The sequence below is a fragment of the Equus przewalskii genome, chromosome 10 (genome assembly GCF_037783145.1).
Source record: "Equus przewalskii isolate Varuska chromosome 10, EquPr2, whole genome shotgun sequence".
Lineage (NCBI taxonomy): Eukaryota > Metazoa > Chordata > Mammalia > Perissodactyla > Equidae > Equus > Equus przewalskii.
In genome coordinates this window covers 44215447-44234619 of record NC_091840.1, presented here as the reverse complement: position 1 = coordinate 44234619, position 19173 = coordinate 44215447, and the positions used below count along the sequence as shown (strand labels likewise).

At 53.5% G+C, this 19173-nt stretch overlaps 1 protein-coding gene across 4 annotated transcripts in view; it reads right to left on the bottom strand.

Moving 5' to 3' along the window:
• ABR (ABR activator of RhoGEF and GTPase) overlaps positions 1–19173 on the bottom strand; it is a 179159-nt gene that overhangs the window by 46504 nt on the left and 113482 nt on the right. For all 4 annotated transcript variants that reach the window (XM_070560867.1, XM_070560869.1, XM_070560868.1 and 1 more), the window contains 7 exons: positions 18065–18250; positions 12542–12649; positions 9628–9688; positions 4711–4763; positions 3990–4130; positions 2084–2205; positions 350–515 (listed from right to left, as the gene is read on the bottom strand). In XM_070560867.1, the coding sequence (XP_070416968.1) occupies positions 350–515; positions 2084–2205; positions 3990–4130; positions 4711–4763; positions 9628–9688; positions 12542–12649; positions 18065–18250 (837 nt within the window). The remainder of the gene's footprint in view (positions 1–349; positions 516–2083; positions 2206–3989; positions 4131–4710; positions 4764–9627; positions 9689–12541; positions 12650–18064; positions 18251–19173) is intronic.

The following is a 19173-nucleotide window of genomic DNA, read 5'->3' as shown; positions in this document are numbered from 1 at the left end:
TGCAACATCCTGCTTTTCCTTAAGAAGGCCTTCTTCTCCTTTTGCTGTCCTTTTCTACAGTGTTGGATACACACTGTTCTCCAGGAAACTTCCCATAATCAACCCCACTAAATTCTGAGCATGGACTCCTTGGCCCGCCCTCCATCTGCTCAGTGTGACGCTGCCATGGTCAGTCTTTCCCTGAGCACCTATACACTCGAGGCCTCCCACTCTTGCATTCTACCTCCCTTATCAGATTCCCAAAGCTGTTAACTTCCCCTCTCTCAACCTCCCCGGCACACCCGGTTCAAAGGGCCCCAGTAAAAACAGCCAACTTCCCTGTCCAGCTCAGACACCAGGCTCTGCTCACCTCCTTCTGGATTTCACTCTTAAGGGCGGAGATCTTCATTTTCATGTCCTCCAGCTCATGGTCTGGGAAGGGGTGCACCTGAGGACTGGCCTCAGACTCCTCAGGGGATGGAAACACTAGGTCGGCCAGGGGGATGTACCATTTGCAGTCATATTGCTGGTGCTTCCTGCAAACAAGCCAGGGGGAGACATGAGTCAGATGGAACTCGGCTCTTTAAACCTGAACTGCTGGAACCAAAAAAACAGCCTGAAAGGGATTTACTGAGCATTTCTCACAAGCAAGAATGACCCTTGTCCTTGAGGGGCCCGGTGGGGAAATGCACACATGGAGTAATGACAGTCGGGTTTGGGGGTCAGGCAGCAGCGAGGGCTCTGGCCCTTGGCCTTGCCGGTCTCTGCCCCAGTATGACTGATATTTTTAAACATCCCAAACTCCTCTAGGTGAGGAGCGAGAGTGGGCTCACACTTTCTCATCCCCACCCTCCCTTCTGGTCTATCCACACTTAGCTCATATTCACTATCCTTTAGGCTAGAGATGCAATACAAAGGTTATTTTGAATGTCAGCTCTGCTCAATAGAGGTCCCATGGGGTTAAGGTCTCCCTGGGTTGAGGATTATAAAGCCACATCCAAGCCTGGCGGGAAATAGTGCCGTGGTTCATTAGTAATGTCTGCCATGGGCAAAGGACTGAAGGCACAGGTGTGTATGCTTATCATGCCATCTCCACCTGGAATGATCTCACATGTGGGCTAGTTCCAGGGAGGCATCCCTTTACTGAAGCTCAGTAACCTCTCCTTCCCTCAATTCCCCCAGGACCTGGGTTTGCACCTCTCCTCTTGGTCCTTTAGTGCGGCAGTGAGCATATGGCTTGTCCCCCCTGGACTGCAAGGGAGTGAACCGGGCACATAGTAAGCGGTGTGGAAACGTGGGTGGAAGGACGTGTGATGAGCACCAAATCACCTTTTCTGCTCAGGGCACAGAGCAGATCCCTGTCCCGGGGGACGGACATGGAGGTGGAGAGAGGCTTTCAAATCAGATTAAAGGTCAAATCGCATCTCCTCCTCCTCTAGTTGTGCGACCTTAGGCAACTTACTTAGCTTTTCTAAGTCTTTTCTCTCATCTGTGAGATGAGGATAATAATACCTACTTTGTGGAGTTGTTGGGAAGATTAGAAATAATATATTCAAAGCATTTGTCGTGGCACCTGGCATGGCATAAGCGCTTAATAAATGGCAGCAGTGGATTTAATGAATATTCACTGAATTGCAGTTAGCAAAAATTTAGAGATACCTAATAAAAGGAGAATGCTTAAGTAAATGATGGCACATCCACTTGTAACATCATGCAGGAAAGTAAAATGATGACTACGATGATTAGGCAGCAACAGGGAAAACGCTTATGACGTGGGATGAAAAAAGCAAGAGCCCCAAATTGGGCATTCACTCTGATTACAAGTATATGAAAAAACAGAAGAACGTTTAAGAAAACTGGAAGGAAATATAGCAGCAGGAGACTGATGCTTCTGTTCAGGGGGTGATGGGTCTTTTTTTCCTGTAATTTGGTTATATTATCTTTATAACTAAAAATATGATTTATTTTTAGAAAAAGGCTACGTAGTAATTAATATATTTTTTAAAAGGAAAAAAAATGCAGATTGCCTCAGGTTGCTGGAGGGTACCCCAGGGGGCAGGGTCTGGTTCCACGCACCTTGCAGCCCGGACTCACGCACACTCACCCCGCGGATGTCTTCTTGAGCTTGGCGCACAGTAGGACATCCGTAAAGAGGAAGACATGTCGCAGCTTCCGGGAGCTCTCCGACACTTCCACCAGGAAGCCGTCCTTCACCAGCTGCCGCGTCTGAGGGAGATGGTACACCCACCCCCACCTGCTCAGGGGGAGTCAGCCCAGGGCCCAGCCTGCACCTGGGGCACCATCCGGGGGAGGGGGCTGCAGGGAGGGGCCGTAGTGCCTGGTGGTTGAGAGCACTGGCTTTGGGGTCTTTAATCCAGACTCTGCCACTCTCTGGCTGTGATCTTGGGCAAGTTCCCTGGCCTCTCTGAGTCTCAGTCTTATCATCTGTAAAATGGGGATAATGATGTCCGCCCCATAAAGCAGGACCATCCAGAGGGTATATGTAAAACAGCACAGTGCCTGGCGCATAATACGTGATCGACAAACGGTAGCTTTACACTTTTCCGCAGCTCCCACCTGGATGGACCCTAGTCCAGGGTGACTTGGTTCCTCCACGCTGGGGCACGAACACCCCCCAACCCTGTGCAAGAAGTTGATCTAGTTTCAGTTCCACCTGGGCCTGCAGCCCCACTCTGGCCTGTTTACGCTACCTCTGAGTAGATTTTCAACCACCCTGAGGTGGATGGGAGACCCCGGGCTACCCTCCGTGGGGCCGTAGCAGTGTCCTGGGGGGACCTGCAGCCATCTGTAACCTGGACTCTGGATGGCAAGAGCATTTTGCTCCATGCAGAACTGCCAGTCTCTTCCCTACCACCCGCAGAGCCAGGGGGCTTCTGGAGGGCTGTCACAATCTCTCCCAGCCTTCCCTATGTGTGTGATACACCATGTGACCTATCTATGTTGCAATAAATCGATGAGCATGTTGAAAGTATACAATTAAAATGACCTGAGACTGACAGTGCTCTAAGCCCTTGGCGATCTTTCAGACAGCCCCAAGTCAAATAAACTAGTGACGTTCCAAGGTTTACAAACCAGGGCTGGGAGGTGCACACAGAGATAGCTCTCTGTGCCCCATTAGTCACTCTCCAGACCCTGTCCCTCATTACTTCCCTCCCCAGGAGACACTGGAGGCTCGTAAATGTAACAAAGGAGCATAAACCCAGCCAGCCTTCATTCCTAAACGCCACTTAATTACCTCTCCCGGACAGAAAGCCCTGTATGTGGGCCAGGCTGCTGACCCACGTGGATATCTATCTCTCTGATTCTTCAAATTGCTTCCCCTCACTAGGGTGCCCCCACCCTCCCACCAAGAAGGGCCCCCAGGGAACTGCTGGACCACATCCAGGCACCCACCTGGGACATTCCAGCAACCTGGTAGCCTTGGCCACCTCCTGTACCAGCCTTTCCTGCTGTCGGGCTCACACCCCACCTCTGTGCACCTGTCCATGCAGGCGAATCACAGGCAGCTCGGAGCTCTCGCTCCCTCAGACTCCCCGAGCTCCCTCAGACTGAGCCATATCTTCCAGGGAACCCTGAGGACATCACACGCCCAGAGGAGGGTGTTGGCATTCAAGAATGAGATAGCCAGAGCCCCTGGCTTCTCTGTATAGGGAACAATGCATGAGACTTGCAGAAAGATAATGCTAGCTGAAGAATCCAGTTCCAACACTTATGGCCAAGAGACCTTGTGCCAGACCTGCAGCGACTCTCCAGGCCTCAGTTTCCTCTTCTGCCTCCAAGGATTATTATGAAGATTAATGAGATTCTAGACTTAAAGCTCTCAACCCAGGGCCTGAAGACCTCTCCTGGGCTGGACACCAGGGTCAGGGTTGGAGAGGCACAGAGGACAGGGCAGCAGTGCCCGTGTGTGCAGGAGAGCAGGGACAGGTAAGCTGGTCCGCTGCACCCTCCTAGCCTGGGGACGAGGCTGTGCTGGGTCCTGAGCTCACCTCCCCTTTGGGGGTTGTGACAGCAGTCCGGCGGGGGTCAATGTCCTCATTGATGCTGGACAGGAAGTTCTGGGAGATACGGAGGGCATCCTGCAGCAGTGGGTAGTCTGGGTGATCCACAGGTGTGTGCTTCAGCAGGTCCTGGGAAGGGATGAGGTAGTAAGTTGGGGGGAGCGGTTCTGGGGCTCAACGAGAGGCAGTGGGGAGTACTCAATTCTCACCAAAGGAACTCTGAGGGGCGCTCAGGGACCCACACTCTAATCTGGTCATGCCTGCAAAATCTGGACTAAAGATTAAGGTCAGAGCAGAGGAGTGAGGGCAGTGGTGCCCCTTCACTCCTCCTGCAGTCATCACTCTTCTCCCTGGCAGGGGAGCCAGGTGGAGTCTCATCTCGCCAAGCAGCTGGGGAGAGAGCCTGCTACCCATCCCACAGCTGCTCCAAGGACACTGGAGACCTTCGGGCAAGGGATGGGGAGGCAGGAAGTGTCTGCCTCCTAGGGAGCATTTGGCCAAATGTCAAGCTTAGTGGCCAAGCTATATTTAGGCCCTGGCCCTGTTGGCATGGTTACCACAGGCCAGGCAGGCGCAGTCGGGGCACAGGGACCCTCAGCCCAGCTCCCTAAACGGGCTGTTCTCAGTGACTCCAGCACCCTCCACCCTAAGCTCAGTCTCCCACCAAACTCCTAACCCCTCCCTGGCCATTCAGGGGGCCGACACTCACGTGTAGGACCAGGGTGCTCCTGGTGACTCGGTCAATGGGCTTGTAGAGCAGAGCTGTTGGGCAAGGCAGGGAGAAGGAGAGAGGACAGATGAAATATGGGAGCAGATTGCGACCTTACAGTCCAGTCTTTGCCCCCGACTTGCCTCACTTCCCCCCACAGACACCCACTCGCAGGAAGCCAGAGCGGGTTCCGCAGCAAGCCGCACCTCTGTTCTCCCTTCAGGGCAGGCCAGACAACACCAACAGGGGACACGCAGCCCTGCCAGCCCAGGCCCCTCCCACCTGCCTCCTCATCTCATCTCTCATCAGACGTGACTTCTTCGAGGGCCATTCCCCAGGCCTGTCCTGGCCTGCAGGCTCAGAGTGGATGCAGCTGCTCCTCTGTACCCCTCATCCTGAATCACACAGCTATGCCTTGCCTCTCCCCACAAGAGTGCCAGCATGCCCTGGGTCACACTCAGGACCCCAGAACGTGGGAGGGAGACATGCTGTTTTTCCAGGAAGGGTGGCTCCCCCATTCCCGATCATTCTCATAGCCCTCTGGTCCAAGGCCTGGCACCGCCAGCTGGGAAGCAGGTTTCATTCTGATCCACACAGCCTCATCTCCCTGAGAAGGCCCCACTCCAGCCCTCAAACCTCTAGACAAAATAGGACAGGCTGAGGGCCAGGGAGGCAGGCCAGCTCTCCACAGAAAGATTCTGCTCACAAGCAAGTGGCAGCTGAAGGAGCAAAGATTTCCTGAAGGAATTCAGGTGGGGCCTCTGGGAGGCTGGGAAAATGCAAGCTCAGCAGACCCCCCATTTGCCACACCCCTTGGCGACCAGGACACCAAATGAGGATTGCTGGGATTCAGCAGGGACAGGTGGAGGCAGCAGGTGGCCCACCAACACTTCCTGCAAGCAGCTGTGCCCTGCCCCTCCCTCAGCCTCAGTCCTGCACCTGGACGCCTCTGTCCATGGGGTCATGACCTCTGTCCTCCTGCCACAGAAGCAGTAAGAGGCAGGATGCTGGTCTGGGAAGGAGCACCCCAGATTGCATCTCCCACTGGACTAGGTTGTGACAGGTCTCAGAGCTGATACTCATGCCCTAGCCAGCCCCCAAACCAAAGAGTCCCCTGAAGCCCTAGATATAAGTCCCCTGTGCATTGCTAAGCAGATACTTTGGGGAACAATCTGCTGGCTACAGAGAAGATGCAGTCTCAGTGGTGTGCCACAGCCTTATCTGCAGTCTGCTTGGCTGCCCATTAGAAGCACTCGGGGAGCTCTTAAAAGGTACAGCTGCCTGCCCCTCTCCTCACCCCATCAACTGAATCCCGATCTGCTGGGTGGAACCCGGGTATCAGCATCGTTAACAAGCTCCTTTGCTGATTCTGATACATAGCAAGGATTGAAGACCACTGCTTTATGCAAACACTTCCCATGACTTATTTGTAGCACTTTCTTAATTTAGCAATTTCTACAGACCCTCCCCACAGGCTACGGGAGCTAGAATGGACAGAACGAGCCTTGGGGTATCCTGGGACAATGAGGGTAGAGCCCAGTTACCAGCCCAGGGGGGACCCAGCACTGAGGCTGTTTAGGGTACCCACCTGTGGCTTAGCTCATCTTCAGGGAGGAAAACACCAGACCCCGAGAGCCCCAGAGACCCAAGAGAAAGTGCGAGTTCAGCTGACACCTGCCGGGGTGGGCCCTCGAGTTCCAGCCCGGGGAAAGCTGATCCTGCAGTGTCAGCTCCCTGCATCCCTCTCTCGGGTCCCAGGAGGAAGAGGTTTCTGACTAAGCTCAGAGATCTGCACAAATGGTGGGTTGGGTTTCAGAGGGGTTATTAATATGCCTGAAGTCACCTCAAGAGTCCACCTGACTGGGGCTGTGGAATGAGTCCTGCCACCTCGGCGCCAGGTGGGGAGGGCAGCTGCAGGACAGGTGGGAGAGGCAAGTGCAGGGAGAAGGCCCCGGGGGCCACAGTCAGATATAGGGGGAGCCAGGGGAGGAAGAGTGACCCCGATGTTCCCCAGGGAGGCATCCTCACGGCCCCTGCACACCTGCTTCCCCTGAGAATGCAGGGTGAAGAGCCCACCTTTTCCCCTCACCTATTCCTGCCCCTTCATCTGTTCCACGGCTCCGGCAGGCTGGATTCCCCTGCCCCTGCCCCTGCTTTCCCCATTCTCTCCACCTCTCACCATGCCAGTCCCATTCCTGGGATAGACACCATTCACCAAGTTGCAATGCCTGTCTCTCCTCCTCCTCCAGGAAGCCTTCCCCGACCAGTGCTCTTGCAAACACCACCTACTGTGCCTACAAGTCAGATCAGTGACGTGAGCAAGCTGGCCTCTCTCTTGTTTGCTGGGTACTGACGGCACTGTTTCACATGCGTTATTTCCTTTGATTAAAAAGGGAAGCAATTATCACTAGCCCCATTTTACAGATAAGGAAACTTCTCTAAGGCACACAGAAGCTATGTAACTTATCCACAATCACAAAGCTGTAAGTGACAGCTGGGTTTGAATTTAGATCTACCCATGCTCCTAACTTTGAGCTGCCCTCTTCCCTAGGGGAAGGCACTTCTGCCAAAGCTCTGTGACCCGCCGGAGCATTCTCGGAAAGATTCACCAGGAAGGAGTGGGTGAGCTTGCCTCTCTTGTTGCCAAGGAGAGCCCCCTCCTTAGGGGCCTGGGTCACCCACGACTTCTCTTTGCATCCCCCCAGCATTTGGCACGGAGCCCTGTAGAATGAGCGCTCAGAAAATAACCATTAAAGCAAACAACTCCAGAGTGAGCCCCAAGTTGCACCATCTCCAGGGGACCCCCAGAACCAGCATCCCTTGGAGGAGCTGAGAAGATTCTAAACCGAGTGGTCAGCCAGGGTTCATTCAATCCTCACTCTCCACTCCGAAGCTGACTTCAAAGACGGCATCGCAGGGACCAAAAAAATCCTGAACTCCAGGCCAAGGGCCTGTTTCACTGAGACTAAGCTTCCTTTTGGGGAGAGAAGAGGAAGCAAAGGGCCAGGTTCGTTTCCTTTTTTAGGGACGCAGAATTGAGACTCAACCAACTCCTAGGCCAGACCACAAAGAGCACTTCCCCTCTGATGTTCAAACAGACCAACGTCAGGTCCAGCTCTCCTCTTGACCCCGGCCATCAGGATCTGAACCAGGGGCCAGGGACACAGGACAGCTTCTGCCCAGCGACTAGTGTTCCCCTAGCTGTCCTGCTGGGGCAGCTGGAGAGGGGCTGCCTCAGGGCTTACCTCCATCACGCTGGTCTTTGACACAGGACAGCCTGAGGAGGTGAGGGGACGACAGCCCCTTGGACACAGCAGCCTCTGAGAAACAGCCAAGGAAACCTCATCCTCTCTCCTCCAGCAAACTGCCACCCCCCTCTGCCTTGACTAGGAGCTCTGGGTTACCACGGAGATGTGAAAGCAAAGGGACTGAGAAGGGTGCAGAACAAAACGCCTTGGGGGAGGGAAAAAGGTCCTAGAACCAGTCGTCTGCCACTCCAACACACAGGGGCCCAGAGCAGCTGGCCTGGAAGCAACACGTGACCCCCACACTCCAGCCAAAGGCAGCTTGAGTCATCCCTAAGGCGCTCCCTGCCTCAGAGAGCAGGGCCCCCCCGGCGTGCAGACACCTCCTTGTCCAGGCCTGCTTCAGCCTCCTCTGAGCACCTGCCTGGCTGACAGCACGCGCCTGGTCCAGGACCCCCTCGCTGAGGGAGCAGCAGAGGCTGCTCTAGGTCCCTTCCATCTCGTGGTGGGTGTGTGACCTTCACAAAGCAGCAACCTGCCACACCCCCCTCTCCTGCCAGCATTTACCGCCGACCTTCTGCGCTAAGTGCCAAGACCTCAGCTCGAGGGTCTCCGGGGGCTAGAAACCAAGCCCCTGGGAGCACCCAATTCCTTCCTGCTCTCCCAACCGCATGCACATTCTTCCCCCGCCGCGTTCCGCGAGGAGAGAATGTCGCGAAGACAGCGTGCGCACTCTGAGCACACAATACCTCCTCTCCTCTCTCCGGAAACAAAGAAACTCCCAACTTCTCCCTCCAGGCAGGGCTGGCGCCCTCCTGGTCCAAGGCACTGCTGTCCAGGCCATCTGTCACTCTCTGACTGGCCCCTGCTGACCCCTTTCCAGCCCCAGGTTGCCATGCCTGTAGGTACAGCCTTGTCACTTTCCTTAACAGCCTCTCCAGGAAGTTGCCCACTGCCTCTCAAGCTAAGCCACGAATTCCCCACAGATCCTCAGAGGTATCTGGACCCTTTTAGCCTGGTCCTTCCATTTCTAAGCCACCCTGCCCCAAGTGGACCCCAGACTTCAACTCCAGGCTGGAAGCTGACTGGAATGGGGGTAAAGGCAGATCCAGCCACTTGTGCCCCCTCTCTTCCCTGCTGCCCCCAAACCCTGATGGCCACATTTAAGCCCACTCCAGCCAGCCCCAGAAGCTGGAAGATACGCCACCTCCCAAGAGTGGGGGCCTGGGTTACCATAGGTGCAGTTACAGCAGAAGCGAATGATGAGGAGAATTTCCATGGCAGCCTCGGTCCCCGCGGCAGGAGCATGTGGCCATTGCTCCCTGGCTCCCATCAGCAGCCCGGCCACTCAGGCACCTTGCCGGCTGCTGCTGCACAGCCTCCAGAATCAAGCAGCCGCTTCCGAGTGCTCCTCTAGCAGGGGGGGAGGGGAGGGGAGGGGAGGCGCGTGGCGAGGCGGGAGAAGGAGGAGGAGGAGGAGAGCGAGCCGCCTACTGGCATCCTAAGAAGGAGCACGTTTGTAGCTGGCCGGCTGCCTGGGGACAGAGGCTGGATTCCTCGCGTGCACGAGCTCACACACACTCACACACACACACTCACACAAGCAGGGCACCGTAGTCCACAAAGCCAGACAAAGGAAGGTGACTCTTATCCAGCCTGTTCCCCAAAGTACCTTCCATGGTGACTGACGTGTGGCTGTCCTTGGAGTCCTTCGGACCTTTCACTTTGAGTTCCTGACAAACAGAGGAGAGGAATCATTACCTGGCCTGTCCCCTAAGCCTCCCCATCCCCCACTGTGAGCATGGCAGGAGGAAGGGCTCTGAGACCCAGGGGAACAAATGTGAGAAGAGAGATGAAGAACAAGGGACACGGGCCTCCCTCTGCCTCCTTGCTTCCCTGTACCACACCCACCGTCTCCTTGAGCCTTGTGGAGTCCAGCGGCCAGGTGCAGGAAAGGAGAGGCTCCAGGTAACAGAGGACGGCGATACTGATGCCTCTCAGCCCATCCATGAAAGCCCCTCCCTGGCGACTCTGAGAGCCTCCAGAAAATGAGTGGTGGCAAGAACAGGTCCCCCATCCTCCACCCAGGGCTCCCCCCAGCAGCAGCCACTACTTAGGGGTCTATACACAACAGCTCAGGGCACACAAGGTTTGAGTGGATGAGCACCTGGGGTACCAGCTGATCTTTGGGGCAGGAGCAGCCCTTGAGATAAGGAGCGAGGGCTCCCGCACACCTGCACAGGGGGAAGCAGGATGGGTGCGCTTGGGGCCTAGAGGCTGAGCCCCACAGGGCAGTCCAAGCTCTAGCCTACCCATATGGAGAGGGGGTCAGCCAGCCCCCAGCCCCGCCTGACACTTGCCACCCACCAGTGCCTGTGCAAGGCACCAGACAGGAAACTGCAAGGACGGAGAGGAACACCCCTCCTGGATCCATGCAAAGTGACCGTGTACTAAGTGCTGGAAACAGGCTCCAGAGAGGGCTTATCTGATCCAAACCTCTTTTATCTGCCTTTAGAAAGAGAGGTTCCAGCTCCAGCCCTTGCCAAGGGACCAGTGTGGCCTCCAATTGGAGCTGTAATGCAATTCCCACTTGGAGGGCTGAGCGCTTGGAGTGGATCTCCAAGGCAGGTGTCGACAGGAAGGTGGGGGTGAGGTGAGGCCCAGGCCCCCAGGTGATGTTGCCTGCTCTCCTTTGGAGGGAGGAAATGCCCGAGCAGAGGGAGCTCCACATTTCCTACTCCTGCCTCAAGCTCTTTCCAGACAGAGACAACCCCGAGGGACTGAGCCTGGGGCTTGGGGGTGAGGGTGGGGATATGGAGAGGGGGTTACTCAGCTCCTCGAGGTTCTGTCTCTCTCTGGCTGGTGTCTGGCTTCCCAGCTTTAGGGAATTTTTCTCCATGCCCCCTCCAGTACAGCCTAGAGGTATGAAATCACTCCTGCTGCAGAGGAAAAGGGCCTAATTGCAGTAATTAAGTGGTAGCGCCAGTAGGAGCCAGTAGGAAGCAACAGCATCAGCACATGAGTCAGGATGAGAAGCCACCTGGCAGCAGGCCATGGGCCTGGCTCTACCCTTGGGGACTGCAGGCATTGAGAGGTACCTGGGGACGAGAGCAGGGGTTTCTCCTGACCACAGAGAACGGGCAGTCAGCCTGGCTAAGAGGAGACTCCCCCACACTCTGCACCATACATGACCCTGGGCACCTGGGCAGCCTTGGCAGGACCACTCTAACACAGATCAGGGGAATCCAGTTGGTTCCCAGGGAGGGCTGGGAGCCATGAGGGGAAGCACCATTTCTCCAGCTCGTGACTCCACGCAGAGGGACTTCCCCACTCCTCATTCCATCCTCCCAGGCAGAAGGTGACTCACCTGATCCCCAGGTTTGGGAGAAGAAACTGAGCTCAGCCCTCCTCTCTCTGCCCGCAATAGATGTGTTTAATTGTGGAGGGGAAGTGTTAGCAAGCCCAATGTGGCTACAAATCCAAGTCCACATTTTTCCAATCTAGCCTTTACTAGTAATCAAACTGACATTTTCATTTCTGTCCGCCTAACTCTTGTGCTGCCTCTGGCTGATTCCAAAATTGGGTATAACCCATAACCCCAGTAGTTTCACAAAAACATCCTGCAGCTCATCAACTTTTCCAGCATCAGAGCCGAGATGGGAAAGCAAAGGGTCCAGGGGGGCCTATAAGACAGGACTTCCAAAACTGCAGACGGAGCCCCCATCCCCGGAACCAGAGGTTCTCTTGCCCTGAGCTTGGAGCTGATGCTGCGACTGCAAGGCCAGTGGCTTGGGGGTGTCACTGAGATCTTTCTGGCTAATAGGGCAAGCTGCGCTGTGCTCCTGAAGGATCCTAGAGCCCCTCGCTGCCACATCCTGGACAGAAGTGTCGATGGCAGACAATGCCACATCTTTGCCCTGCAGAGGAGCACAGAGGGAAGGTGTGCCTGCAGCAGCAGAGACAGGTGTATTCACAGCCCACGGGTCTAGGGCTTCTTCCCACATAAGCGATCCTTGTCCTCTCTCTGTTTGTGGGATTGCAAGGATCCTAAAAGACCACCTAGTCCAGACTTCCTCAAATCTTCCTGATCATAAAAATCACCTGGGAAGCTTGTTAAAAATACAGACCTCTGGGGCCCCCCCAAACCTTCTGAACGGAGGCTCCATGGAAGGTGCCTGCCAATCGGCATATTAAACAGTGCCTGGTGGTTATCGAGCAAGTTTGGGATGAGCTGGACAAATCCAGACACCTCACTCTACAGAAGAGGAAATAAGGCCAAGAGAAGGGAAGTGACTTGCTCAAGGTCACCACACTGTGGGAGAATACACCTTTTTCTTTTCTTTTTTGCCTCCCCTGTTCTGATACAGAATAACCTAAAAGAGAATAACAAAATCAAACAAACCGATTTTTTTATATTAAGAGGAAAACGTCAAGAGCAAAAAAGCAAATGTCAGGCTAAGTGTTACCCATCAGAAGAACTGTTTCCCTAACTGGCAAGCAGGGGAGGAGAGGCCCAAAGGCTGGAAGGCTCTGAGCAGCCCCCAAAGACCTGAGTTGTAGGGGTGGCTGTGCAGGGAGCTGCCCACCTCGGAGATCTTCTGGAATTGGTTGTTGGACTGGCTGCACTTCTCAGCTGTCTCCAGAGCGACTTTATAGTTATCCACAAACGCTTTGTACACACCAAGCTGGCTGGCCTGCAGGGAGAAGAGAGAAGGGGAGAGAGGAGGTCAGAAGTGGGATGGGGAGAGAGGATTAATGAATGGATGAAAGCTTAACCAGAGCACCTGGAGTTCCCTTAGCACTCAGAATCTCTAACTCAGCTCCAAAGGGCTAGCTGGGAACAGAGGCGAAAGGCAGGATGAACATACTACAGTATCCCTTTGAACTTGACAGTTTCCATGGAAACCCGGCTCAGCCAATAAGGTTAATAAGGGGGTACTGGTGGTTGGGGGGAGCAGAGCAGGGCCTTTGTTGGCATGCTAGAAATTCAACTCATCTTAGCGTTTGGCTTTATTTAGCATCATCAAGGTCTTGCAGGATTTGAAGCCCCTTAATGCCCCATAGCTCTTTCACATGCTGGAATTAGCTGGAGGAGGGAGAAACAGGGAGCAGTGTGGGCATGCGTGGCCTGCTCATGCCACCCTCCCCACGTTGTGAGGCACAGCATTTAAAGACACAGTCCCCACCTCCCCTCAGCTTCTAGGTCCCTGTCCCCACCTCTTCAGCCTCCAAGGAGCCAGAGGCCCTGCCTCATTACATGCATGTCACTCTGAACCTAACACAAAGCTTTCCACGACTTATGACCACACAGAGGCTCGCCTCCCATGAGAGGCAGAACAGATGCCATCACCCCTTTCTGCAAAAGGGAAACCGAGGCTCATTAATTCAATCCCTCAAATAGTTATGGAAAGGCTTCTCTGGGCTGTGCATAGGCATTTCCTTTTAAGGGAGCAAAGGGTGGAAATTTAAATTAAAACCACAATGAGATACTATTTCACACCCATCAATCTAGCCAAAATTTAAAAGTCTAATGATCTCAAGGGTTGGCAAGAAAGTGGGGAAATAGGAACTTTTATAGACTGCTTGTGGGGATGTAAATTAGTACAATTATTTGGAGAGTAATTTGTCAATTACTAATAGAGTCGAAGACATTCACAGTTCAGCCTACTACCTAGCAAACCACTTCTACATACGAATTCTAGGGCTTTGCTGTCCAATGCAGGAGCCACTCGATACCTGTGGCTACCGAGCACCCGAAATCTGGCTAGTCCAAATTGAGATGCGCTGTGAGTGTAAAACACACCCTTGGGGCTGGCCCAGGGCGCAGTGGTTAAGTTGGCACGTTCCGCTTCAGTGGCTTGGGGTTCACAAGTTTGGATCCTGGGTGTGAACTTATGCACCGCTTGTCAAGCCATGCTGTGGTAGGCGTCCCACATATAAAGTAGAGGAAGATGGGCACGGATGTTAGCTCAGGGCCAGTCTTCCTCAGCAAAAAGAGGAGGATTGGTAGCAGATGTTACCTCAGGGCTAATCTTCCTCAAAAAATAAAATAAATAAATAAATAAAATACACCCTGGATTTCAAAGGCTCAGGATGTAAAAGAGAATGTAAGTAAATTATCACATTAATTTTTCAATATTGATTACATTTCAAAATGATAATATTTTAGGTGTATCGGGCTAAATAAAATATATTCTTAAAAGTAATGTCACCTGTTTATTTTTACTTTATCTTATTTCATTTTTATTTTTTAAAATGCGGCTACTAGAAAATTTAAATTGTCTATGTGGCTCACATTATATTTCTACTAGAGAGTGCTGCTCTGGACAAACTTGCATTTGAGTGCGCCCAAAGAAACGTGAGCAAGGGTATCCACTGCCTCGCTCTTCCTCTTGTGGAAAGACTGGAAACAAATGCTCACAAACAGAGGAAGCTGTACACGCACTGCAGTTAAAATGAATGAACTACATCTATGTGTAGCAATATAGACAAGTTTCAAAATGAATGCTGGTTGAATTGCAAAATATATAAAATATGATATATATATACACACTTATATTCATTTAAAAAGGGCATGCAATGCCATAAAAAGATATAGATATGTAGGAAAAACACAAACTACCGTTTAGAAGGCTACACAGCAAATTCATGCCACTACTAGCTTCTCAGCTGGGTGGGAGGGCAAGAGGAAAGGCGGAGGAGGGAGAAGCTTCATCTTCATCTGTCATGCTTTATTTTCTTAATTAAAAAGTTTTGCCGTGTATCTTCAGAGCTTAACATGTGTTAATTCTGGGCGGTGAGTACCCAGTTGTTTGCTACAGGACTCTAGATTTTCTGGTTTACGTTTTTTCAATGAAGTAGTAAGGAGTCTCAGCTGCTGCGGGACCTCCTCAGGGGCTCCCACCAAGGTGATGGAGAAAATGGGCCGCCCCCAAGCCCTACCCGGACCACTCTGCTTTCTGCAGAATCCTTGTGCTCCTCAAGGACCCAAAATGGTGGGGCAGAGGGTCTGGAGGCGCCCAGGGGAGAGACAGAGCCCCCCGAGGAAGCTGGCAGGTGGGGCCCAGGAAAGCCAGAGAGGAAAGTGAGAACTGGGATGCTTGTGGAGAAGCCAAGGCCAGAGCCATGTAGGTCTCAGCCCCAGACAGGCCAGATTTCTCAAAAAGAAAAACCTTAGGAGAGGGGCAGGAAGGGATGGAGTTTGTTTCCTTTTTCGGGGGAGTACTGGCCCATGGGTGTCCCAAGCTAGTGGAGATGTGCTGGACAGTCACTTCCTAAAGCAGAGTAAAAATCATTGCTATTCTTCTGCCAGGAATGTGCCCTTCTTGTCCCTCTTTCCCGCAAGAAGGATAAAGGCTGGGGACCTAGGCTGGAACACGATCTTCCCATCCCACTGCCAAAGGAGGTAGCAGGAGGGGAGCTAGAAGCAGGAGCCACCTGGGCAGAAAGTCACCAGCCATCGCAGGCCATCCACAATGCACCCTCGTCTGGAGGCCCCATGTACTGGCCTGCCAGGGTCATTAACTGGGAAGTGGAGGTTGCTTGGAAACAGGAGCCTGGCACTGGGGTGATCTCATAAAACAAATAGCAGAGATGCTAATTCTCTTCTCTGGTAAGGGATAATCAAATACCCCAAGACCAGCTGAAAATAAACTGCCTCCAGATGCCTGGCTGGCCCTGGATCCACCCAGGTGCCCCGTAGGCCTGCAGCCCCCCGGGGCTTCAGACATCAGTCCATGATGCTGGGGGAGGGAAGGCGAGTAGCATATTCATCAGAATAGGGAACCCTGGTGGCAGGAGGGTCCAAGTGATAAAGGTAACCCCAGAGACCTTCCACTATGCTCCAGGCCACTCACCCTCCCGCCCCTGGGTTTGCTCCCTTTTGCTCTCCTGAGGGCTGACGAGAGGCTGCCCCTCTAAGCCAATCAGCTCAGGCTCCTGGGACCAGGCAGGCCTGATAACTGGGGTTCACCACCCTGAACGGGGGCAAGCACTCTGGGTCTGCCAGAACCAGAAGCACGAAGATCCCTTACTGGAGGAAGGGAACTTCCTCTTCCTTCCTACTGGAGGAAGAGGCCTTCTGGACTGCCTCTTCCCTGTAATAATAATCATCATAATAACAGTAATGATGACAGCTAACTATTATTTACTAATTTACTATGTTCCAGGCCCTGTTCCAAGTACTTTTCAGGTATTAACTCACTTAGTCCTCCCAACGATCCAATGAGGTAAATACTATCATTATCCTCATTTTTACAGATGAGGAAGCTGAGTCACAGAGAGGTTGGATAAGTGGCCCAAAGTCACAAGTTTAATCCGTGGCAGAGCCGGGATTCAAACCCAGCTGTGACCTGGCTCTAGAAGCTATGCTTGTCTCCACAACACTGCTGGTGTCTCAGGACACAGACCTCAGGCCCTGTGACATCTCCCTCAATGCCATTCCAAGTTCTCCCTAGTCCCAGTGGTCAAGGTCATGATGTACTCATTCATTCATTCATTCATTCATTCATGTATTGAGCACTGAGCTGCTTCTTGGGGGGGGTGGTATCTAATGATGAAAAAAATACAGTCTGCCTTCCTGGAGCCTATGGTTTGGGGGAGACAGGCAGTTACAGTATTAACTGAGGGGACAAGCATAGGAGTTTTGTTCAAGGGTCTGGGAAGACGTCTCTGAGGAGGTCACTTCTAAGCTGGGAACTGACCAGGAGAAGCCAGACACAATGGGGAAGGGCATTTCGGGCAGCTAGAGCCTCCAGTACACAGAGGTCAAGAATACCAGAAGTATGAACTGAGAACAGAAAGTTCAAGTCAAGGGGCACAGAGGGTGAGGGAGGCAGCAGCCAGAGGCCAGGGGTGGGCAGAGGCCAGTACGTGAAGGGTCTCCTAAGCCATTCCTCAGAGTATGGCCTTTATCCAGTGGGCAAGAGGGAGCCCCTGAAGGGATTTAAGCAGGGCAGAAGGATGTTCTGGTCAGGAGTTTAGATAACTCTCCTGCAGCTATGTAGAAGTGGAAGGCAGAAGGGGAGGCAGGCCTGGGTGCAGGAGCCGGTCACGAGGCTACAGAAGTGGTTCAGGTGAGGGCACCAGAGCAAGTGGAGAGAAGCAGGTGGCTGAGAGCATTAAAAAGTGGACTCCAGGAGACATAGGGAGAGAGGGGTTGGGGGAGGGGAGGAGCCAAGGATGAGTCCAAGGAGTCACTGATGGATGAGGATGGGATGGTGGCAGTGCCCAGAGATGGAGGCAGGAAGAAGAGCAAAGAACTTCAGAGACAGAGAGTTCAGTTTTGAACATGCTGAACTTGAAGCCCTAGGAGTGTCCAACGAGAGTTTTCTCCAGTGTAAGAAAAGTAGAGACCTGTCCGTTCAACAGGCCCGCCAGTGCAGGAGGGGAAAAGAGAGGTGCAGCTCCCTGCCCCCCACCGTTCACACCCCAGAACAACGGCCGCTGACTCCAGGTCTCCTTGCTGCCCACTGGGCTGGCAGAAGTTATGGGGGGAGAAGCGGGTGGGGGGTCCCGTGGGTCTGACCTGGGGGTCCTCCAGGGAACACAGACAGAGAGCTGGGGAGAGGGGTCACGGAAGCCCTGAGAAGACCTCCACGATCCCTTCCCAACACGAAATCTGCACGGATTCTACCTTCTCATGTTTTTTCCCTCCCCGGCGATGGTGGTGGCGGGGGGCTGGGCTCTTTATGCTTTCTGCTCCGGGGTCCTCAGGCAAGGACCGTTAGCTGACACGGTCTCCCATCCGATGGTTTCATTTCAGAGGTGGTACAGAGGTGCAGGGAATGCCTGTCTGCTTGGCGCACGCCCCTCTGTCAGCTGAGTAACAGCAGACCTGAAGCCCAGCAGCGGAGCCTCTGCTCCAGCCCTGGAGCCCCCTTGGTGAGAAGCAACGCCCTGCCAGGAGCACCATGCACACGGCCTGTCTCCAGCAACCCTAGAAGCACTCGAGGGCTTCACTGGGGGAGTCTGGGAGTCGAGGCAAGGGGACTCAGAAACGACCCAGTCCTTCAAGGAGGTCAGGAGGGCTAGGACTCACCTGTCCTCTCCCAACACCACCAGCTCCATTGAAGCCCCGGAAAAGGCCCCTCCATCAACAGGAGACTCACCAGCTTCTGGAAGAGGTGGCCCATGGTGACCTGGCTGTCCCACTGCTGCACCTTGGGGCAGAGGTTGTCATAGAACTCCTTGTGGATCTCGTAGATGTCCTGGATCTTGTAGAAGATGGTCTCGATCTGTTGGATGGTGAGCACGGGCTGGGAGGTGGTGGCTGTGGCCTTCAGGGGTTTCATGGGCTGGGAGAGAGGAGGAAGACAGAGTGGAGGTGAGAGGTGAATAAGCCAGAGCGTCAGCAGGCCCAGGGCACTGATTAGCCCTCCCTGCTGCTCCAGTTCTGCCTGACAAGGCCACTGAGGGCAGGGAACCTGGAGCGTGGTTTATATCAAGCAGCTGCTGTGACAGGCCCCAACAAGCCATGAATTACTGCAAGCAGAGGGAACCTGATAGCCAGAGCCTGGTCCTGCAGCCCTGCCAGGCCCAAGCGGTGGTGCCAAGACACATTTCCTTCACCCTCCATCTCCCCTGCTGGGGTTCCCGGTCCCCGGCCTGTACTGGGCTTGCTTGTTGGTTTAACAGAATCCATGTCTTTCTTCCATAATGGCCTCATGCTCTGAGTCATGAGCTCCCTTGTCACACTTCAGTGGAAGGGAGGGTTGACTGGGAACTCGACTCTTCTGCTGTTTCCTTCCAAGAAATGATTCTAGGACTTGGGGGTAGAGTCTCGAAGAGACCCAAGACCAACCTCAGTTGCACTGATATCTCAAGTTCTCATCACTTAGTATAGAGAGAATGAGCAGGTGGCATACAGGCCACTGTCCTCCCTCCTATACCCATGGCAGACATTGCTAAGCAATCACAATGATCTTTCTCACTGACCCTGGTTGTAGTCTTAGGCTCTTTCTCAACGCCGAGGTTGACGTGCACGGTGAAACCTATCTGTCATCTCTGCTTGTCTACACCAAGATTGTCCAGGGCCTGCAGGTTGAGAGGATGATGTAACGACAGTAACTCAGGACCATCCCAGAACACTTGCTGGAAGCTGAAACCATCACCTTAATGCCCAACAGTAGGACTGTGGGAAAATGGGACTTGGGTGTATTTTCTTCACTGTGATTTTCTAAATCACTTACAATGAGTAAATCTTAATTTTATAATCATG